This window comes from Myxocyprinus asiaticus, chromosome 28 (assembly GCF_019703515.2).
Source record: "Myxocyprinus asiaticus isolate MX2 ecotype Aquarium Trade chromosome 28, UBuf_Myxa_2, whole genome shotgun sequence".
Taxonomy (NCBI): domain Eukaryota; kingdom Metazoa; phylum Chordata; class Actinopteri; order Cypriniformes; family Catostomidae; genus Myxocyprinus; species Myxocyprinus asiaticus.
This window is the reverse complement of record NC_059371.1, coordinates 44,122,348-44,147,005: the sequence shown is the minus strand read 5'-3', so window position 1 is coordinate 44,147,005 and position 24,658 is coordinate 44,122,348. Positions and strand designations below refer to the sequence as shown.

General features: G+C 41.1%; 2 protein-coding genes across 6 annotated transcripts in view; both read left to right on the top strand.

Moving 5' to 3' along the window:
* LOC127418567 (zinc finger protein 501-like) overlaps window positions 1-24,658 on the top strand; it is a 240,533-nt gene that overhangs the window by 83,992 nt on the left and 131,883 nt on the right. The window lies entirely within an intron of this gene.
* Window positions 7,048-22,285, top strand: LOC127418633 (zinc finger protein 239-like). The gene is made up of 2 exons (XM_051659293.1): window positions 7,048-7,417; window positions 17,564-22,285. The coding sequence occupies exon 2, from the start codon at window positions 17,569-17,571 to the stop codon at window positions 18,457-18,459; it is 891 nt and encodes a 296-aa protein (XP_051515253.1). The 5' UTR covers window positions 7,048-7,417; window positions 17,564-17,568; the 3' UTR covers window positions 18,460-22,285.

Genomic DNA, 24,658 nt, shown 5'->3' with positions numbered 1-24,658 from the left:
CCTCCTTCCTGAGTTTCGGCACCATTGTAATAGTATAAAGGATGGGCAAGGAGGAGGTGGGAACCAGACAAAGTATCAAAGTAATATTTTAATGAAAACCTAAACAAAAAGACACACACACACGGCAGCTATGTGTGGCTCTCTCTCTCTCGAACTGCCGCATCCGGCTGCATTTTTCTCTCTCCTCGGCTGATTAGCCAATTGGGGGCCAGATGTGCATTGTCACGGCCCGGTCCCGCCCTCCTCCTCATCACAGTGTTGTTTTACACTTAAATGACAATCAACTGTCATGTCAGAATCTGTTACCAGATGAGTTTTATCACTCAAAAGTCACACAAATGTTTTTTTTTTTTCCAGCTCATTACAGTCCTTCAAGAACAGTGACTCTGGATTAGGGTTTCTGCTTAAAGTCCTAATTTGTTTTCTTTAAAAAGATGGCTTTAAAGTTGAAAGTCAATTTAAAGTTCTTTTTCAGATTATACACTTGATACAGCTAATATGTGTACTCTATCTTAAACTACATGCTTTCATTTGAATTCACTCATGCTGGAGAAGACTTTACAGAGAGGTTTGACTGTCCTGTCATCAATACAAGATCTCAAAAATGTATGCAAATCTGGACTAAAATAATGTTGTGACTTTGCATAAGGTTGTCGAAACAATGCCATGACAAATGCATGACGTAATCAAAGCTAGAGGCAGTATTGACGACTGGAGAGTCAAACCTCTTCATAAAGTCTTCTCCAGCCCATCCCAAAGACTTTCAATGGGGTAAAGGTCAGTACTCTGTGGTGGCCAATTCATGTGTGAAAATGATTCCTCATGCTCCCTGAACCACTCTTTCACAATCTGAGCCCATGCCTTGACTTGGCATTGTCATCCTGGAATATGCCCATGCTGTCAGGGAAGAAAAAACCCATTGATGGGATAACCTGTCATTCAGTACATTCAGGTAGTCAATTGACTTCAATTTATTGTCGCAGAACGAGACAAAAATAAACTTTTATTTTTATATTGTGTAATGATTTGCTTGTACACATATTTCCTGTACAGGTTCTCAAATTCAAATCTACAAGCTTTCGAGTTTTTCAACAATTGTACCTTTCAACAAATGTCCAACAGTCATTTGCATTGGTCTGTAGATGCTTTAAAATGGAAAATCTTGTTAGAACAGTCCATTGAAAAGTTTAATCAAAATCAGAGTTGACATCGTTAAATGCAGTGTAAATGTTTTGGCTGAATCTAGCTTCTTATTTGCCAGCTTCAAATTCAGTAAAAGGTTAGTGGTCTTTAAGTTCTTCTTTGCCACTACACAACTGAATATTTACTAGCCAGTGGCTAATAGCAGATATATTTTAGTCACATGAAACTTGTGTGGGTTCATGCATGCAGTGTTTGTAGCCACGTTTCCATAATCGGGGCAAATGAGGGCGTGACGGGCCAGTTGCTTTCCCACTCTCACTTCCGGGGCTTCATGATGAACACTCACTGACCACTTTATTAGGTACATCTGTACACCTGCTTGTTGATGCCAATATCTAATCAGCCAAACATCTAGCAGCAACTCAATACACAAAATCACAAAGATGTAGTCAACAGGTTATGTTGCTGTTCAGTCTGGGTTGGAAATCTGATTTAAGTGACTTTGACCATTGGATGATTGTTTGTGCTAGATAGGGTGGTTTGAGTATCTCAGTAACTGCTGATCTCTTGGGATTTTCATGCACAACTGTCTCTAGTGTAGTTATAGAATGGTGCGGGGAACAAAATCCAGCGTGTGGCAGTTCTGTGAATGAAAACGGCTTGTTAATGACAGAGGTCCGAGGAGAATAGCCAGACTGGTCTAAGCTGACAGAAAGGTGATAGTAACCCAAATAATCACACATTACAGTAGTGCCATGCACAAAAGCATTTCTTAACATACAACACGTCCAACATTGAGGCGGATGGGCTACAGCAGCACAAAACACCTCTGGGTATCACTACTGTCAGCTAAGAACAGGAAACTGTGGCTGCAGTGGGCACAGGCTCACCAAAACTGGACGGTAGATGATTCAAAAAACATTGCATGTTCTGAAGAATCTCGATTTCTGCTGCAACATGCAGATTGTAGGGTCAGAATTAGGTGTAAACAACATGAATCCATTCTGCCTTGTCAACATTTCAGGCTGGAGGTGGTGGTGTAATGGTGTGGGGAATGTTTTCTAGGGACACATTGGGCACCTTAAAACCAATTGAGCATCCTTTAAAGGCCACAGCCTACCTGAGTATTGTTGCTGACCATGTGCATCCCTTTATGACCACAGTCTACCCATCTTCTAATGGCTACCTCCGGCAGGTTAACACACCATGCCACAAAGTACACGTCATCTCAGTCTGGTTCCAGGAACGTGACAATGAATTCAGTGTACTCCAATGGCCTCCACAGTCACCAGATCTAAATCCAATAGAGCACTTTTAGAATGTGGTGGAATGGGACATTCACAGCATGAATGTGCAGCTGACAAATCTGCAGGAACTGCTTGATGCTGTCATGTCAGCTTGGAGAAGAATGTATAAAGAATGTTTTCAACACCTTGTTGAATCCATGCCACAAAGAATTCAGGCTGTTCTGAAAGGGAGTTTCTACACAGTAGTAGAGAGTTGAACCTAATAAAGTGATCACTGAAAGATTCTGCTCCACGCTGACATGACAACTTTCATCATTGCTGCAGATTGATTGGCTGCACATTCATGCTGCGAATGTCTCATTCCACCACATTCTAAAGGTGCTCTATTGAATTGAGATCTGTTGACTATGGAGGCCACTGGAGTACACTGAACTCATTCTCATGTTAATGACTTGTAGACTCCCTAGAGTCTGTACTGACACAAACAGCTTTGAGGGAGACCTACAGGCTGTCCTTGAAGCGTTTCTTCTGCCCGCTAACAGAATGCTTATATGTCTCATAAGCATTTAGGACAGTAGTGAGTACCATGGCACAGCAGACCTTCAGCTTGGTGGTTAGGCTGTTTCCCATATGCTCTTGTGAATTCTCCCAAAGGCAACACTTCCCTTGGAGATAGTTTTGTAGACCTCTGCATCTGTGGAGAGTGTGCTGCCCAGATAGGTGTCCTGTCCCTTCACTACAAAATGTGGTTGTTGATAATGCTTTTCTGGAGCAGGCTTGTACATGACTTCAGTCTTTGTGGTGTTGATGGTGAGACTGAAGTTGTCACAGGCTGAAAAGAAATGGTCCATCTCCAACTGCATCTTTTGTTCTGAGGAGGTATTGAGGACGCAGTCGTCAGTGAAGAGAAAGTCTCTGATAACAGTTTTCTTAAATTTAGTGACAGCTCGTAGTGTGCCTTGGTTTGTAGAGTTTCCCGTTTGTAGAGTTTCCTGTCAGTCCTGTACCTGAGGTAGATGCCATTATCCAAGTTGCTGAAAGCATCTATCAGCAGAGCGCCGCCACCTGGCGTGGACGCCCTAAGCTCCCGTCCAAGCCCTGTAGGCTCACGTCGTCCCTGACGGCTAAAGCCTACAGTGCTGCTGGACAAGCCACCTCTGCCCTGCACGCCATGGCTCTCCTGCAGATCCACCAAGCCAAGGTGCTGAAAGAACTGCACGAGGGTAGTTCCGCCCCAGATTTGATGCAGGAACTGCGCTCGGCGACCGACCTCGCCCTCCGGGCGACGAAGGTCACGGCGCGGTCTCTCGGGCGGACGAAGGCCACACTAGTGGTCCAGGAGCGCCACCTTTGGCTCAACCTGGTCGAGATGGGCGAGGCCGACAAGACAAAGTTCCTTGGTGCCCCCATTTCCCAGGCAGGCCTATTCGGCACTTTGCCCAGCAGTTCTCGATGGTGAAGCAGCAGACGGAGGCAATCCAGCACATCCTGCCCCAGCGCGGCTCAAGATCCCGCACCCTGTCTGCTCGTCGCCAAGGGCGTCCCCCGGCGTGGAGCCCACCGCAGGAAGCCAACGCCACCCATCTCACAGCCTGCAAGCGTTCTCTGTCAGCAAAACGTGCCTGGAGTTCGGTCAGGGTTACTCTCACGTGATCCTGAGACCCCGACCGGGCTATGTGCCCAAGGTTCCCACCACCCCTTTTAGGGACCAGGTGGTGAACCTGCAAGCGCTGCCCCAGGAGGAGGCAGACCCAGCCCTGTCGTTGCTGTGTCCGGTGCGTGCTTTACGCATCTATTTGGATCGCATGCAGAGCTTTAGAGTCTCTGAGCAGCTCGTCTGCTTTGGTGCACAGCGGAAAGGAAGCGCTGTCTCCAAGCAGAGGATCACCCACTGGCTCGTTGACGCCATAACTATGGCATATCTCGCCCAAAACATGCCACCCCCGGTAGGGCTACGAGCTCATTCTACCCGAGGTGTAGCAGCCTCCTGGGCCCTGGCCAAAGGTGCCTCTCTAACAGACATTTGCAGAGCAGTGGGCTGGGCAACACCCAACACCTTTGCAAGGTTCTACAACCTCCGGGTGTAACCGGTTTCGTCCCACGTAATGGCACGCAACACAAGCGGATAAGCCTGGGATAGCTGGCCGGGTGTATCGCTTGCACATAGTGCCTTCCACCTCCCTTGGAGCTGAAGACATGCACCATTAATTCCCAGTAGTGTTCACAAACTTTGTTCCCTGGTTGACTTCCTCCGATTTTTTTTTTTTTTTGTCCAAATCGTTCAGCCCTAGCCAGTTCTCACAGCCACAGAGGCTGTTTCCCTGTCACTACCAGAGCTCACGACCACGGAGGCCGTTCCACAGTTGCAGCTGCCAGTGCTCACAGCCACAAAGGCCGTTCCCCTGCCGCTATCGGCATCCATGTCCAAGTTGTCCACGGTTCTGCCCCCTGAGCCGATCCCCTCTGAACCCTGTCCAGCATCTGTCACGATCCGGTCACCTTGTCAGGTTGGGGTTCTGCCTGATGGGACCGTGGTAGTATCGGCCTGCCTCTGTGTTTTTTGTACCCCCTTTGTGTGAGCGCTTGGGTCCGGTTGTTTGGGACCGCTGTGCGTGTTACCGCCGTATGCTTTCCAGTGATTGCCACCGCTTTCCAGTGCTTGCCACCGTGCACCCTCCATGACTTGGCAGGTTGAGTTTTTGTCTGATGAGGGCTGTGGCATCATTATTCCCTGTCTGTTTTCATCAAAGCGTGTTTACGTTTTGCCCTTCTGTTTCAGGTGCCGCTGGCATGCTGAATCAGCGTTTCCATGGGAAATCTGCTTGTTTTTATGGGAACACTGATCATTAAGCTTCAGCTGTGATCAGCACCTCCCTCTTGTTTGTTCCCCACTTATTTAAATCCCCTTGTGTGTCATGTCCGATGTCGGATCATTTTTGGTTTGTTACTGTTTGTAACTGTGACTGTCAAACATGAAGGTATTGTTCACTGTCAGTGTTAACTGTGCTCTCTTGTGCAGTTGGAGCTGGCTGCTGTTTATTTTCAGAAGTGAGGTTACCTTCTGTTCTTCATGCCCAGTATCATTGGAGGAGGATTCCTCATTTCTGCCCGCTTGACAGGGGAAACCGTTCCCTGGGAAATACTTGAAAATACTTTTTGTGTTGATTAATAAACTCATTGAACTGTTTCCTCTGCTCTTGGGTCCTGTCTCCATGGTCGTGACAGTGGGAGTAAAGAGAAAGCGGATAACAGTGCAGGAAAACCCATAAACTGCTTTTTTTTGTGTTAAGCCGCTTTCTCGCAATAAACGGCTTTCTGGTGGTGCCAGAACACTGACATTCCTGTCTTGCAGGAAATCATGCACAGAACAAGCAGTATGGCTGGTGGCATTATCATGCTGGAGGGTCATGTCAATATGAGCCTGCAGGAAGGGTACAACTTGAGGGAGGAGGATGTCTTTCCTGTAACGCACAGCATTGAGATTGCCTGCAATGACAGCATGCTCAGTCCGATGATGCTGTGACACACCGCCCCAGACCATGACGGACCCTCCACCTCCAAATCTATCCCGCTTCAGAGTACAGGCCTTGGTGTAACGCTCATTCCTTCGACAAACACAAGTCCGACCATCACCCCTGATGAGACAAAACTGCGACTCGTGAGTGAAGAGCATTTTTTGCCAGTCCTGTCTGGACAAGCGAAGGTGGGTTTGTGCCCATAGGTGACGTTGTTGCTGGTGATGTCTGGTAAGTACCTACCTTACAACAGGCCTACAAGCCCTCAGTCCAGCCTCTCTCAGCCTATTGCAGACAGTCTGAGCACTAATGGAGGGATTGTGTGTTCCTGGTGTAAATTGGGCAGTTGTTGTTGCCATCCTGTACCTGTCCCGCAGGTGTGATATTTGGATGTACCGATCCTGTGGGCGACGAGGGCGATCAGCTGTCCTTCCTGTCTCCCTGTAGCACTGTCTTAGGCGTCTCACAGTATGGACATTGCAATTTATAGCCACATCTGCAGTCCTCATGCCTCCATGCAGCATGCATAAGGCATGTTCACACAGATGAGCAGAGACCCTAGGCATCTTTCTGTTGGTGTTTTTTAGAGTCAGTAGAAGGTCTCTATAGTGTCCTAAGATTTTATAACTGTGACCTTAATTGCCTACCGTCTGTAAGCTGTTAGTGTCTTAACGAACGTTCCACAGGTGCATGTTCATTGTTTATGGTTCATGGAACAAGCATGGAAAACATTGTTTAAACACTTTACAATAAAGATCTGTAAAGTTATTTGGATTTTTACAAAATTATCTTTAAAATACAGTGTCCAGAAAAAGGGCCGTTTCTTTTTTGCTGAGTTTATTTGCATTTCATGTAACGTTAACCTTTATTGCACCAATAATTACAAATGTAATATGTCATGTGCATGTTTAAATAAAGTAGGGTCATAGAATAAAAAATTATCTTTTTGTAGTGTATAAATAACGTATAGTTTTACATGGTACACTTTAACTGCGAGTTCCCTGTTCGTTTTCAGTGAGAGAGATGGCCGAATGGAGGCGGCAATGCTTGTCAAGCTCGTTGTGCTTGTTTTATCACACTGTCATTCAGGACTACATGCAGCACTCACAGTGCAATATAAAATTACGCTGTTTCCTGTGGTGATGCTGTTTCCTGTTCCTGTTGCTGCTAGCTTTTCTAGTCTGCTTATCATTGCTTATCTTTCTATTTTCAGCATTTAATATTTGGTGTCTCCAATTTTTTTTTGCATGCATTTTCTTTCTGCTTTTATACTTTTTATCTCAATAAAACTACATGCATTTTACCGTGCACACTCACCTTTACACTTTTATCGCGATTAAACTGCATGTTTTACCGCACACATTTTTTACATGGATCATTGCATTAATCTCAAACCACTGGTGATCAGAAACCACCACAACAACAACAATTACCTGAGGGATTCACATCGATCTCAAACCCCCCGCTGATCAAAAACCACCACCACCACCACAACAACAACAAACAATTGCGGTAAGTCATGGCCTCTGCTCATATTATCACTTCGTGCATTGCATGCCACATGTTTACTATAGCGTCTTCCATCATAAGTGAGGGATTCACATGTGATAAATGTAAGGAATTAGTCAGGCTGATGGAGAAGGTTAATGAGTTAGAGACACGCATCCGAACGTTAGTGGAGGTCAGTGAGAAAGAGAAGCCGGTAGGTACTGTTTCGGATGCGGATAGTACAGCGAGCAACACACACACTTTGTCTCCAGCTGTAGAGCCTCTGCAGCAGGGTGTTTGGGTTATGTCTCTGTGGCATACTCGTATGGAAAAGCGACGCCACTTTCCCATTCCTATCAGGATTTCCATTCGATTTCCCCCACTCAGTGATGCACCACTGAGAATCATGTTGAAAGTGCCCTTGTTATTGATGATTCTGTTTTAAGGAACACGGAAATGGAGACTTTAGCCACTATTGTTAAATGTATTTTGGCTGCCAGAGCATCTGATATCAGATCAAATGTACAAGTGCTGGCTAATACTAAATGTAGATTTTCTAAGATTGTTATTCATGTCCGCACTAACAAAGTCCGGCTTCGCCAGTTGGAGATCACTAAAGATAATTTTGAAGAGGTGTGTGAACTTGCAAAAATGATGTCAGACACTGTAATATGCTCTGGCCCCCTTCCTGCTTGTCGTGGTGACAAGGTTTATTGTAGATTAGTGTCACTGAACGGCTAGATGTCTGAGTGGTGTCTGAAGAATAGTATAGGATTCATAGACAATTGGAAGAGTTTTTGGGGAAGACCTGACCTGCTAAAGAGAGACGAACTCCATTCCTCCATAGAAGGTGCCACTCTCCTCTCTAGTAATATGGCTCATAATCTTAATAGTAATATTGTTTGACTAACTGGTGCCCAGGTCAGGAAGCAGACAGACTGGCTAATCCGAACGTGTGTGCTAGCTTCCTTGAGACATCACACAGGTCACATAAACTACAACACAGAGAATGAACCACCTGTATATCATATAGAGACCGTGTCTGTTCCCCGAACTACCAAACACAAAACCCTCATTAAGTCATTTAGAAAAATTTTTATTGATGTCAAACTTGAAAAAAAAAAAAAAAAGAAGATAAACATAATATAAAGTTAGGGCTACTAAATGTTAGATTGCTTTCATCCAAATTACCAATTTTAAATGAAATTATTACAGATCATAGTTTGGATTCACTCTGACTGAAACCTGGATTAAAACAGATGAATATGTTAGTTTAAATGAGTCTACTTCCTCAGGTTATTGTTATAAACATGAGCCTCGCCTGACAGTTCGAGGAGGAGGTGTTGCTACAATTTACAGTGATATATTCAGTGTTACTTAAAAGATCTGGGTATACGTTTAATTCTTTCGTCTGATAATATCGTCAGATATCAATAAAAAGTCTTTGTTGTCTTGTGTTCTTGCAACAATATATAGACCATCAGGGCCATAATGTCGCTGTCGGATGGATACCTTGAATCTTCCATTTTTTAAATTTTTTTTTTTTAAATCAATGCTATTGGTCACCCTTTGCCTTTTTGTCTGTCTATGGTTTTTAAAAATATCTAACCAATGAAACATAATAACAAGAGCTTGTGAATAAATCTCATAACTCCATTGGATCCTCAAATTGTCAGCAAACCTCATAGCTCCACCCCACCTCCATCTTGAATGAAGTGCCACACACAGCAGAGCTGAAGGAAAACAGTGATCTTTCGTCTGATGTAAATAGCTCAATATAATGTTTTCAAATTAGTCCTAGGTGGTTGCAAATTCAGTTTAAACTATGCAGTGTACCTGTTTATCAAATTTAGCTCTGATGTTAACATTGTGATTATAGATGGAATTGTTTACTGAGAAGACTTGCGCAGCTAGCTAGCAATGTGACAAAAAATGATCAGACTAATGTTATAGCCTATTATCAAATCAAATCCCTTTATTGTCACTCAACCATATACACAAGTGCAACAGTGGGTGAAAATCTTGGGTGCGGTTCCAAGCAACATAGCAATATGACAATTACAAAAAACATCTGATTTACACAACACAGTTTACACATCTTGTTACACAACACAATTACAATATACACCTAATAATATACAATATACACAAAATAAGAAGACTGAATACAACAAAAATAATATACAATATACAGTATACACAAAATAAGAAGACTGTATACAATAAAAATACACTGTACACCCCCCCCCCCCCCATGTAATCAGTGGAAATAAATATGAAGTGTTGTGTTGACATTCAGCTGTTGGTTGATAGTCAGTTGCTAGTGTGTTATTAAGAGAAGTATAATATGTGAGTCCAGTCTGAAGCTAATAAAGTGCGTTGCTGATAAATGTATTGTGATTGATCAAGAGTTCAAAAGTCTGATTGCTTGGGGGAAGAAGCTGTCATGAATTCGGCTGGTGCGGGTCCTGATGCTGCGATACCTCCTGCCTGAAGGTAGCAGTAAGAGCAGCCCGTGGCTGGAGTCTCTGATGATCCTCTGAGCTTTTTTCAAACACCGCCTGGTATAGATGGCCTGGAGTGAGGGAAGCTCACCTCCGATGATGTGTCTGGCAGATCGCACCACACTTTGCAGGGCTTTGCAGTTGAGGGTGGTGCTGTTGCCATACCAGGCAGTGATGCAGCCAGTCGGGATGCTCTCTACAGTGCTGGTGTAGAACCGGGTGAGGATGTGGTGGTTCATTCCAAACTTCCTCATCTTTCTCAGGAAGAAGAGGCACTGGTGAGCCTTCTTCACAACGGACTCAGTGATGTGGACACCGAGGAACTTGAAGCTGCTGACTCTCTCCACTGGTGCTCCATTGATGGTGATGGGGCTGTGTTCTCTGTCTTTTCTTCTGAAGTCCACCACAAGCTCCTTGGTCTTGCTGACGTTGAGGGAGAGGTTGTGCTCCTGACACCAGCGTGTCAGAGTGTGCACCTCCTCTCTGTAGGCTGTTTCATCATTGTCAGTGATCAGACCTACCACCGTCGTATCATCAGCAAACTTGATGGCATCGGAGCTATGTGCTGCCACAAAGTCATGTGTGTACAGGGAATACAGGAGTGGGCTGAGAACACAGCCCTGTGAGGCTCCAGTGTTGAGGGTCAGTGATGAGGAGATGTTGCTGCCCATTCTAACCACCTGGCGTCTGCTTGACAGGAAGTCCAGGATCCAGCTGCACAGCGAGCTGTTTAAGCCCAGAGCCCAGAGTTTCTCATCAAGCTATTGAATTGTTGTAGGTAGTTGTAGATAAATTGTTAATGTTCATTGTGCGGTTGTAATTTTATGATGGACTACCAGTTCTTTATCTATTTTAATGAATTGGACAGATAATTTTTTTAAATGTGCATGTAATCAACCTTCTAACAAGTGTACACTACCTGTGAGTATTGTGTTAGAAAATGTTTTAACTAGTATTATTCTTAATAGTCTTGCATTCAGTTAAGCCCTATTGCTGTTTTGTACACCCTTCAGTTGGCAGCAGTGTTGAGCAAGAATTGTTGGTAGTTGTTTCACTCAACTGTAGAAGAATACACAGTAGTAGTACTAAGCTTTTGTTTGAAGACAGGCTCTGCTTGTTTGCAATGCAAGGGTAAATACAAAAACTGGTTGTTTGAATAAGTACAGCGTTTTTTTACTCAAGAAACACTGTCTAATGTTTTATGTATTTGAGACCTGAGACATGTGGGAGCGGAGAAGAGTGCAGGCAAACTATGGTAGGTTGGAGTGCAGTTTAGTCTAGCATTTGCCATCTAGTCATAGCCAGTACTGTCTTAAATAGACTGTGCATAGCACTTCATCTTTTATAACATGAGATATTGGCCAAATGTATTCAATGGCCGGAAAAACTGAGTGCCCACATACAGTGCATCCGGAAAGTATTCACAGCGCTTCAATTTTTCCACATTTTGTCATGTTACAGCCTTATTCCAAAATGGATTAAATTCATTATTTTCCTCAAAATTCTACAAACAATACCCCATAATGACAACATGAAAGAAGTTTGTTTGAAATCTTTGCAAATGTATTAAAAATAAAAAACGAAAAAAATCACATGTAAGTAAGTATTCACAGCCTTTGCCATGACACTCAAAATTGAGCTCAGGTGCATCCTGTTTCCACTGATCGTCCTTGAGATGTTTCTACAACTTGATTGGAGTCCACCTGTGGTAAATTCAGTTGATTGGACATGATTTGGAAAGGCACACACCTGTTTATATAAGGTCCCACCGTTAACAGTGCATGTCAGAGCACAAACCAAGCCATGAAGTCCAAGGAATTGTCTGTAGACCTCCGAGACAGGATTGTATCGAGGCACAGATCTGGGTACAGAAAAATTTCTGCAGCATTGAAGGTCCCAATGAGCACTGTGGCCTCCGTCATCTGTAAATGGAAGAAGTTTGGAACCACCAGGACTCTTCCTAGAGCTGGCCACCTGGCCAAACTGAGCGATCGGGGGAGAAGGGCCTTAGTCAGGGAGGTGACCAAGAACCCGATGGTCACTCTGACAGAGCTCCAGCATTTCTCTGTGGAGAGAGGAGAACCTTCCAGAAGAACAACCTCTCTGCAACACTCCACCAATCAGGCCTGTGTGGTAGAGTGGCCAGACGGAAGCCACTCCTCAGTAAAAGGCACATGACAGCCCGCCTGGAGGACTCTCAGACCATGAGAAACAAAGATTGAATTCTTTGGCCTGAATGGCAAGCATCATGTCTAGAGGAAACCAGGCACCGCTCATCACCTGGCTTATACCATCCCTACAGTGAAGCATGGTGGTGGCAGCATCATGCTGTGGGGATGTTTTTCAGCGGCAGGAACTGGGAGACTAGTCAGGATCGAGGGAAAGATGAATGCAGCAATGTACAGAGACATCCTTGATGAAAACCTGCTCCAGAGCGCTCTGGTGCTCAGACTGGGGTGAAGGTTCATCTTCCAACAGGACAACGACCCTAAGCACACAGCCAAGATAACAAAGGAGTGGCTCTGGGACAACTCTGTGAATGTCCTTGAGTGGCCCAGCCAGAGCCCAGACTTGAACCTGATTGAACATCTCTGGAGAGATCTGAAAATGGCTGTGCACCGATGCTCCCCATCCAACCTGATGGAGCTTGAGAGGTCCTGCAAAGAACAATGGGAGAAACTGCCCAAAAATAGGTGTGTCAAGCTTGTAGCATCATACTCAAAAAGACTTGAGGCTGTAATTGGTGCCAAAGGTGCTTCAACAAAGTATTGAGCAAAGGCTGTGAATACTTATGCACATGTGATTTTTTTTTTTCTTTTTTTTTTTTTTTTTTTCTTTTTAATACATTTGCAAAGATTTCAAACAAACTTCTTTCACGTTGTCATTATGGGGTATTGTTTGTAGAATTTTGAGGAAAATAATGAATTTAATCCATTTTGGAATAAGGCTGTAACATAACAAAATGTGGAAAAAGTGAAGCGCTGTGAATACTTTCCGGATGCACTGTATGTACAATAAAATTTGTAACCTGTAAGTTTATGAAAAATTAATGCGATGCACTTACTGCCTCCGATGCGGCTGTTCTAATGACGGACAAACACATATCTCGACATCCGCTGGTCAAAAACCTCGTAACTCCATTTGAGCTTGATTTTGAATTTTTTTTAAATAATATAATGACACATGCAAGTGTCTGGCCATATATAAAGCCACAGTACCAACTTTGACGACACAGTGTTCAATTATTTAAAAAAATACAGGGTTTTTTCATTTCCTGAAAAGTAACGGTTTTGAACATATAAGGTTTCTGCCCAACAGTGACAATATACTATTTCTCTGTAGATATGAACATAGCTGGGAGGACACTACCTTTTTTTTCAATGTAATTTTTATTGATTCAAAAATACACATCGAATTTAACCCTCCCCAATCACCAACCCCACCCTGACCCCCAACAAACACCCTTGTGGTCACATATAATACACACACACACACACACACACAAATAAAATGGCCAAATGTCTGAGACTGAATGCATAATAAAAAATAAAAAAAATTCTTGGGTAGGCCTATAGCACACCTTTGTCAATCGGCCTATGTAATTTATTAAAATTTAATCTAGGACGCTTACCATTCCAAATGAAGGACTTCGCTATGCTATCAAATTGCTTGAAATAAGAGAGGGGGACATCTACAGGGAGAAATTGTAACAGGTAGTTACATTTTGGAATACAATTCATTTTAATAACATTAACCTTCCCAATCATAGATAAATGTAATGAAGCCAACCTGCCCACATCACTCAAAAACCTTTTTATTAAGGGGTCAAAATTAACTCTAACTAAATCAGACAAATTTGCCAGGAATGGAATACCCAAACACTTAATGCCCTGTTTGGGCCACTGGAAGTTGCCCGGCTGGAAAGCCGTTAATGGACAGTACGCTGTCAGAGCCAAAGCTTCAGAATTAGACCAATTGACTCTGTATCCCGAGAACTTAGAAAAGGAATTAATAATTCTATTGAGGCAAGGCATAGATCTAATGGGGTCAGAGACTAATAATAAAATATCATCTGCGTAAAGCAAAAGCTTATCCGCCACACCTCCCGCCACCACCCCTGGAAAATCATCCTCCTTTCTTATCGCGGCTGTTAACGGTTCCAGGGCAAGACAGAACAATAATGGGGAAAGAGGGCAACCCTGCCGGGTGCCCCTATCCAGAATAAAATAATCTGACATTAATCCATTTGTTTGTACCACCGCTACCGGGTGTCTTTAAAATAATTTAATTCATCCAATAAAAGTATTCCCGAACCCATATATTTCCAAAATCTTAAAAAGATTATCAAGTGAGATGGCCGCGACCGGAGTCTGATAATTCATCACTGACCACATAATATTGATGAAACGCCTAATGTTATCAGAAGAGCTGCAGCCCTGAATAAACCCCACCTGATCTATATGTATAAGAGATGTCATAACTTTACTTAATCGGTTAGCCAGAATTTTTGACAACATTTTTACGTCTAGCTGGATCAGGGAAATTGGATGGTAACTCTTACACTCGCTTGGATCTTTGTCTTTTTTAAGAATCAGGCTGATCCGGGCTTGTGTCTTGGTTGGTGGAAGCTTTCCATTCTTTAATGATTCTATATAAACTTCTAACAAAATTGGAGAACTGGTTCTGTAGCATAAGATCTAAAAAATTCAGCGGCAAAACCATCTGGCCCGGAGCCTTGCCTGTAGGCAAGGCCTTAATTACCTCGCCAAGCTCCTCCAAGGTTATGTCAGAATCAAGAAAATGTTTTGCTCATTCATCAATTTAGGAGTTCTAATGGTTCCACAATGTTTCTAATGTCTTCATCAGTAGACGAAGACGTGGAACTGTAGAGATCAAGATAGAATTCTTTAAAAGCATTATTAATATTAATGGCTGAGGTAAATATTTCACCACCAGAAGATTTCACTGAGGGAATGGTAAAAAAGACTCTCTTTGCTTTATATATCTAGCCAAAAGCTTCCCTGCCTTGTCCCCCAAATCAAAATATTGCCCTGAATAGCCAAAACTCCACCTTCCGTGACAAAATAGTATTATATCTGTATATCAATCTGGTCAATTCTCTGAAGCCATCAGACAACATTTGGAGCTTCAGCTCTGCCTCAGCACTTTTAATATTCCCTTCCAACTCCACGAGTTCTCGTGCTTTGGATTTTTTGATGAATGAGGCATACTGTATGATCCGACCCTTAAGAACCGCTATAAGTGCCTCCCAAGCCACGCCCACAGAGGATACTGAGGTCCAGTTGGTCTCCATGTAGACATTGATTTCAGCCTTTAGCATTTGTTGGAATTCAGGATTTTGCAAAAGGGATACATTAAAGCAGCAACTATATGATTTATTTTTCTCCATATGTGGCAACACCTCTAAACTCACCAGGCCATTATCTTTATCAGATGATCTCAGAAATTTGGCCAGAATTGATCGGGGCCTGTCTCCCTCAGCCGATCTCCGAGCCGGGACTTTGTGAGCTCGCTCGATTTCCATCTTATAGCCTGTAGTGTCGAGCAGACTGTTTGAGTTTAGAGGGATGGATGCCGGTTGGTGCTGTCGTGCATGTGGTTAATGCGCACTTTTTTCTGTTTGTTTGGGTCAGGGAGAAGTTTTGGGTTTGATTGTTGCACTAATGTGGAATGTGGTCTTTAGTATTTAATTTTTGACACACAATCTATTTTTTCTAATATGTCAGATGTTAATATGAGTGGATTGTCTCTCTCCACGTGGAATGTGAATGAGTTGGGGCACCCCATAAAAAGAAGGAAAGTTATTTCTCTTCTTAAACATAAGAAATATGATATAGTGTTTTAAAGAAATGCATCTTTCCCCGCAGGAAGCTGAAAAATTTGGGAAGATATGGGGTGGACATTTAGTGCTGGCTCAAGTTTTCTATATATATATATATATATATATATATATATATCTAAGTCCCTCATATCATCTGTTGTTGATTGCTCAATTGGAAACATCTTAGTCTCAGATCTCGCCCTGGTGAGTTTAGAGGTGTTGCCACATACAGAGAAAAAGATAACATATAGTTGGCGCTTTAATGCATCCCTTTTGCAAAATCATAAATTCCAACAAATGTTAAAGGCTGAAATCAATTATTATAATTATATGGAAACCATCTGGTCCTCAGTATCCTCTGTGGGCTTGTCTTGGGAGGCACTTAAGACAGTTCTTAGGGGTTGGATCATACAATATTCCTCATTTATCAAAAAATCCAAAGCACGAGAACTCATGGAGGTGGAAGGGAATATTAAAAGTGCTGAGGCAGAGCTGAAGCACCGAATGTCGTCTGATGGCCTCAGAGAATTGACCCATTTGAAATACAGATATAATACTATTATGTCACGGAAGGTGGAGTTTTGGCTATTCAGGGCAAGACAGTCATACTTTGAGTCGGGGGACAAGGCAGGAAAACTTTTGGCTAGATATATAAAGCAGAGAGAGACTTTTTCTACCATTCCCTCAGTGAAATCTGCTGGTGGTGAAATATTTACCTCGGCCATTGATATTAATAATGCTTTTAAAGAGTTCTATCTTGATCTTTATAATTCCACGTCTTCATCCACTGATGAAGATATTAGAAACTTTGTGGAACCATTAGAACTCCCTAAACTGATGACTGAGCAAAACAATTCTCTTGATTCTGAGATAAACTTGGAGGAGCTTGGTGAGGTAATTAAGGCCTTGCCTACAGGCAAGGCTCTGGGGCCAGACGGCTTTGCCGCCGAAGTTTTTTAGATCAGTGCTCCAGAACTGGCTCCACTTTTGTTAGAAGTTTACATGGAATCATTAAAGAATGGAAAGCTTCCGCCAACCATGACACAAGGATCAGTCTGATTCTTAAAAAGGACAAAGATCCAAGCGAGTGTAAGAGTTACATTCCAATTTCCCTGAACCACTTAGACGTAAAAATATTGTCAAAACTTTTGGCTAACCAATTAAGTAAAGTTATGACATCTCTTATACATATAGATCAGGTGGTGTTTATTCAGGGCCGCAGCTCTTCTTACTGTCCAAGACTTTGAAAACCCTTGCACTAGTTGAAATACTTTCACCATATTCATGGCAAGTTATAACACTTCAAATAAAAAGAGACCCCCATTCTCTATCTTGCTGTTTTGAGTATAAATGAGTCCTGGACCTATCTGCAATATTTTTAATCTGTGTAAACATGCAGATGAACATCATTTTTGTGATGTGGGCCACATTTTAAGAGCTGTAAAAGTGCAACTTTTAAAAATGTGCTGATCCATTTAACTGCTCAGCCACTGGCTGAAAGAACTGCATGCCATTCTGTATGTAAAAAGACACAGGAGATGTGAGATGTCGCACTGTGTAGACCAGCATTTTTGAAAACAGAGTGTTTAGACAGAGAGCCAGAAACAAGTTGAAAAATTATCATATATATAAATAAATTCTGACTATTGTTGGTGCAAAAAACTTTACTAACATTATAAGTGGATCTCAGGGAAGATAATAAAATGATAAAAATTTAGTTTTTTATTGTTTATATTAATAGTTTATATTGGGGTTCAATTTTTATTTCTTTTTACATTTGTTCCTCTTAAATTGATTTTTGTCAACTTATTGTGTTCAATGCAGAGCTGATGGAAGTGAAAGAGGAACATCAAGAACTGAATGAAGTGGAAGAGAAAGATCATGATTGCATTACTGAAGAAAAATCTTTGAGTTGCTCAAAGACTAAAAAGAATGGAAAGAGTTTCTCTCATTCAGAAATCCTGAAAACACAAGAGAGAATCCATACTGGAGAGAAACATTACAAGTGCTCACACTGTGAAAAGAGTTTCACTCAGTCAGAAAGCTTGAAAACACATCAGAGAATCCATACTGGAGAGAAACCTTACAAGTGCTCACACTGTGAAAAAAGTTTCACTCGAGCAGACAGCTTGAAATCACACAAGAGAATCCATACTGGAGAGAAACCTTACAAGTGCTCACACTGTGAAAAGAGTTTCACTCGGCCAGACAGCTTGAAATCACATGAGAGAATCCATACTGGAGAGAAACCTTACAAGTGCTCACACTGTGAAAAGAGTTTCACTCTGTCAGCAAGCCTGAAAACACACAAGAGAATCCATACTGGAGAGAAACCATACAAGTGCTCACACTGTGGAAAGAGTTTCACTCTGTCACAAAACATGAAAACACACGAGAGAATCCATACTGGAGAAAAACCATACAAGTGCTCACACTGTGGAAAGAGTTTCACTCTGTTACAAAACATGAAAACGCACGAGAGAATCCATACTGGAGAGAAACCATACAAGTGCTCACACTGTGGAAAGAGTTTCACTCATTCACACAACATGAAAACACATGAAAGAATCCATACTGGAGAAAAACCATACCACTGTTCTATATGTGGAAAAAGTTTCAGTGAAGCAAAAACTCTTTGGAAACATGAAAAAAAGAATTGCCAAAGTAGTCACATTAAGAAAAAAAAAACATCTTCAGGTCCAACGATGTCAAGTAAATAGTTTAAAATTCAGATAAACCCAAAGATGGAATTTCTCCCAAATGAGCAGCATCAGAAACAATTTATTATACAGACCACTGGAATCAAAATTAACATGAGAAATTGGAACAGCCAACAGATGTAGAAACAAGTACTGTCTTACAGGTAAACGAGCCAATCACCTTTTTGATAACAGACATCGCCTGTCAATCAACTCGAGAATGTGTATTAGTGATTGGAAGTCAGATTCTTTTCCTCGACCGGTTCTTTCATACTTTTCATTTCAATAAACGGTATAAAAAAAATGAAGATTCAGCAGTTCTTTTACATCACATAATCATGTCACTTGTACATAATTCTAACATTCTGGCGTCATGCCATACATGCTCAAATACATTCAAATAAAGCCATATGTAAGCGTATATTGTGAATTATTACATCTTAATCATGTAGTTTATGTAGTTTACATATACTTAGGTTAAAGTCATTAAAACTAATTTTTTAACCACTCCACTGATTTCATATTAGCAAACTGTAGTTTTGGCAAGTCTTGTAGGACATCTACTTTGTGCATGACACAAGTAATTTTTCCAACAATTTTTTACAGACAGATTGGTTCACTTTTAATTTAATTGAATCACAATTCAAGTGGGTCAGAAGTTTACATTCACCAAGTTAACTGTGCCTTTAAGCAGCTTGGAAAATTCTAGAAAATGATAGCAAGTCTTTAGGCAAATAGCCAATTAGCTTCTGATAGGCTAATTGGAGTCAATTGGAGGTGTACCTGAGGATCTATTTTAAGGCCTACCTTTAAAGTCAGTGCCTCTTTGCTTGACATCATCGGAAAATCAAAAGAAATCAGACAAGACCTCAGAAAAAATGTGTGGGACTCCACAAGTCTGGTTCATCCTTGGGAGCAATTTCCAAATGCCTGAAGGTACCACGTTCATCTATACAAACAATAGTACACAAGTATAAACACCATGGGACCACGCAGCCATCATACCGCTTAGGAAGATGCATTCTGTCTCCTAGAGATGAACGTAGTTTGGTGCGAAAAGTGCAAATCAATCCCAGAACAACAGGAAAGGATCTTGTGGAGATGCTGGAGGAAACAGGTAGACAAGTATCTGTATCCACAGTAAAACGAGTCCTATATCGACATAACCTGAAAGGCTGCTTTGTGGATATATTGAAGCAACATCTCAAGACATCAGCCGTGAAATTAAAGCTTGGTCACAAATGGGTCTTCCAAATGGACAATGACCCCAAGCATACCTCCAAAGTTGTGGCAAAATTGCTTAAGGACAACAAAGTCAAGGTATTGGAGTGGCCATCACAAAGCCCTGACCTCAATCTGATGGAGAATTTGTGGGCAGAACTGAAAAAGCATGTGCGAGCAAGGAGGCCTACAAACCTGACTCAGTTACACCAGTTCTGTCTGGAGGAATGGGCCAAAATTCCAGCAACTTATTGTGCAAAGCTTGTGGAAGGCTACCCAAAATGTCTGACCCAAGTTAATCAATTTAAAGGCAATGATACCAAATACTAACAAATTGTACGTAAACTTCTGACCCACTGGGGATGTGATGAAAGAAATAAAAGCTGAAAGAAATAAATCTCTCTACTATTATTCTGACATTTCACATTCTTAAAATAAAGTAGTGATTCTAACTGACCTGAGACAGGGAATGTTTTCTATGATTAAATGTAAAAGTGAAAAACTGAGTTTAAATGTATATGGATAAGGTATATGTAAACATCTGACTTCAACTGTATGTTTATTGTCATTTATCCTGCATGTCAAATACGACTGAAAATGTGTAAAATCTTGGATAAGTTTACTATGATAAAGTTTTGTACCTAAAGCACCCAATACAGACACCGATGTACAAACTAGGGGTGCACTGATACCACCTTTTCTCTTCTGATCTCAGTATCGACCGATCCCGATCTGATACCAGCATTGTTTTTTTGCATAATCAGTTTAGAATATCTTTACCTCAGTGTTTTTTTATTTTTTATTATTTTTTTACCAGCTCACTCATAACTTTGGATGCCATTGTGTTTATGTTGAATGATCTTTAACTGACTGAACAACATATTCGGAATTAGTTGTCGGCCTTAAAGTAGGAGCTCCAGGTCACACCTATGGATGACGTGGACCAATGGCAGTAAGCAGTCAGTAAGAAGTTTTCCTTAAAGTTTGCACTGGCAAGCTGTTACCAGCCACCGAAGTGAACGCAAAAGCACATTAGTTTTGACCAGATTTAGTTCTAAATGACGTCACACCCATTTGTTCCTCAAATTTGTGTGAAGTGTGCAGGGGCCTTCAGAGTCATTTATTTTGGAATCAAAACACGCTGGTAGCGCAGTTTGTTTTACACATTAGACTTAGTAATGGGCAGTGCTACTGCTGAAATGTATGTTATTCCATCCGTATCTGTGGGAAACTCACACAGGGAAACCGTTAACGAAGATCATACTATTCCGGTATTTTGTAAATAATTCTCGCCACTCAACCCTACTGTCGATTGAGCTTAACTTGTTTTGAACCCGGAATATTCCTTTAAACCTTAAACCAAGTGCACAGTAAGCAAATTACAGTGGGCATACGCTTAATGAATGAAGTCACAATCCCAAACTTCATAAACTTGCGCACATAGCGACGGAAATGTTGATAACGTGTAAGAATGGCTCACTCCCATTATTGCACTGATTGGCACAAATGGTGAAAAATAAGAAGAAAAAATTAAAATTATGTTCAGACAGCAGGTAAGGAGATGTGGGTGATGTTATATAATTTGAATTATTTTTTTGAATCCTGCTTCCCAGTGCATTTCTTTCCAGGAAACACTAAATTTTCCCTTAAGGTTCCCATTTGGCTATTTTTATTGGGGGGGGGGACCAATTCTTAACGTTCTAGGAAGGCACATTTTTATTCACTAGCTTTTGACTGAGATTGCACTGGTTGTTGCTGAGTCTGTGGATTGTTATTGGTTTTTCCTTAAATGTCCAGGATTTTGTTCATTTCTTTAGCTGTTAAATGTTCTATATGAACTAGATCTGAAGTAAATGTGAGTGGTGCTTGGCGTGGCAAAACCCATCATCACAATGTCCCACAAAGGGCCTCAGTACACTGCCCGGAGTCAAAAGATCCCACCCCCATGGGATTCTACGATGTTCTGGTGTTGATACATGGATACTAGGATGCTCTGGATGGTCGCTAGGCAGTTGCCAGGGTGATACTAAAAGTCAAAATAGTCTATAACATTCTGATCTGGAAATATCACTCTGAGCCATTTTCAATGGGTCTATGGGTGCTTCTCATTTCTTAAGTTGTGCATCCTTGTTTCCCCGCTCTTTCGTCCTCGATTCTGTGACCCTGAAACCGTTCAAAGTCTACCATCGTGAAGGACGTATCAATTCCCTTCTGCACCCACATGTTCAAATGTTTAATTTAGGTTAAAAGGGTTTTAAAGTCTTGGAAAATGAAATGATTTTTAAAAGAATCTATCTACAGTATGTCACAGTTGTTTTAGTCATTAAAAATCATACAAATTAAAGTATACAGCATACTGCACCGTTTTGTGAGTGTGGGTCCCAGGTAAACCCAAAATTTCTTGTTTTGGCCCTGGTCGGGAAAGTTAAGGAACCCCTGCTTTAATACTTGCATCTATTGTCAAAGTTAGATGTACCCATATAGCATAAAATATGAATGCGTTTGAATTTATATTAGAAATTATATTACTTTGTTGAGCTTTGATTATTTCTAGATCAGCTTGTCTTGCCTGCTGTGTTTAAATATTGTCTGATGTCACTAATAAAGGCCGTCCTTCATACTCTGAGGATTTGTCTAGTGTTTGATTTGTATTGACTAACATTAGCATGTGTACAAAAAATACTGTATACAATCACATGATAAAGCTTTTACTGTTCACTTTATCATTTATCACATATTACAATTATACAGCCTACAGTATGAGGAATGAATGCAACACTGGCTTTCGTATACTTGTATGTAACTCAGGTTGTAGATTTAGTTGAATCAAGTAAAGACTGCTGAAATATCAAATATTTTTATTTGTATAGTGCTTTTCACAACACACATCTTTTAAAAGCATAAAAATCATGCTTTAACAGCAAATGAAACTAATATATATAAAATTTTAGACTCATCATTGTGTATTTTGATTAAAATATTATTGTAAATTGTGTATAAAAATGACTTGTAAGGAACACAATACTCCTTAAGATTTTGATTAATGTTGAAAAATAACCTTGGAAGAAACCAGGCTCACTGTGGGGGCCAGTTCCCCTCTGACTAAACAGCATTAATATAATGCCAATATTAGTTATTTTTGCGCAGTGCAAGACATGGTTTAAAATTATTAAACTAAGTAAGTGTTAAGGGTCAGTGTTTAAACAAAGATTTTGAACGAACTATAAGATTAATGACTAATGTCTTTGAAGTTCATCCTGAATAAACTGCAGAAGTTCACATAGATGCATTGTTAGTTTGCTGGTGAAGGCTTTTGTTTGCAATTAATTGATAGTCTATATATTCCATTTTATGAGTTTAGTTTAGGATTGATCGGCCACCAATTCTTAACTCGATGATCGCCAATCGGCCGATCATGCCTAGGTTCAGGGCCGATCTTTTTTGCAGCACACATACACTGCTACTCTAATGAATGAGCACTTGTTCAGCCTTTGAAGCATGCAGTGTGACTGCTGGAGAGTGAGTTGGTGACAATTCTAAGCATTCACAAATTTAAACTTTCAGACATGCTGTAATTAACATGTTTATGATTATTAAGCTGACAATTTTCTAAAGTCAGTACGGTAGTTATTTTGACTTGCTCCACAGTATGCACAGAGAGGATAAAGAGACTACAGGTGTAAAACCTGATAATGTCTCCTGGTGGCCACTTTTTAAAATGTTGTATAGACCTCTTGGGCCAAGAGACAAATAGGCCTACCAGGTTTCATTCCGATCTGCCTTATTTAATCCTATATAAAAGCTGCTGAAAGCTGATTGGTCAGTGGCTGCCATGTTTTTCAAGATATGCGACTGTCCTCATAGACCTTGATGGCACCTTGGACTAAGACACTGCATGCAAAATTAAGTCGATCAGACCAACAGTTCCATAGTTAGCTATTTTTAGGTTCTTATTATTGTAGCGCCACCAAGAGGTAGAGACGTGCAAATATTTTTTTTGTTTGTCCTTAAAATGACCCCATACATATGTGTACCAAATTTGGTGATAATATCTCATTCTGTTCAAGAGTTACAACCATTTTAGTAAAAGTGGCTTCTCCCACTACGTACGTTTTGGCGTACCATTTGACGATGAATCAAAATTCATTTTCATGTTGGGACTCTTGGGATCTTTCTGCACTGGTTTGGTTCTTATCGGGCGAACGGCCTTGGATCCAAAATAGCGGGAAAACGAAGGGGCGGAGGCAAAATTGACCTGAGCTTAAAAGATTCATCATGATGCATGGAATCACAGGAAAAAAATAATTTTCTAGAAGCTTATAGCCCTTACAGTTCAAGAGTTATGGCCAAAAATATGGCGTATGGCTAGCCAGCCGGATTACTACCATCCCTAAAGGATTCAAGTCTCTAGGCCTTATGGTTTGGTCTGCACAATCAGTTTTAGGGCAGAATAATAATAAATATAATAATCCTAACAAAAACTAATAATATTTGCATAGATGCCATTCAATTTATTGCAGAGTTTAAAATTATGAGAAGTGTTTCCGGTTCTGGCAGACCTAACTAAAGCAGCCTAATTGTGAGTTGATGGCTAAAGTAGGTGTATGCCTGGCTGAACAGATGAGTCTTGAGTCTAGAGTTAAACTGAGAGAGTGTGTCTGAGTCCCGAACAGTTTTAGGAAGACTATTCCATAGTTTAGGAGCCAAATAGGATAAGGATCTACCTGTGGATTTTATAGTCTTGGTACTATTGACTGGCCAGTATTTTGCGACCGTAATGAACATGATGGAATATAGTGTGGTAGAAGGTAAATTAAGTAATGCACAGCTACACCATTGAAAGATTTGTAAGTAGTTAACAGAATTTTGAAATTAATATGAAATTTAACAGGTAGAATGATGATCAAATGGTGTTCAAATTGAACTTGTTGGACATCATACCAGTAATGCATTACAGTAATCCTGTCTTGAGGTCATGAAAGCATTCATTATTTTTTTG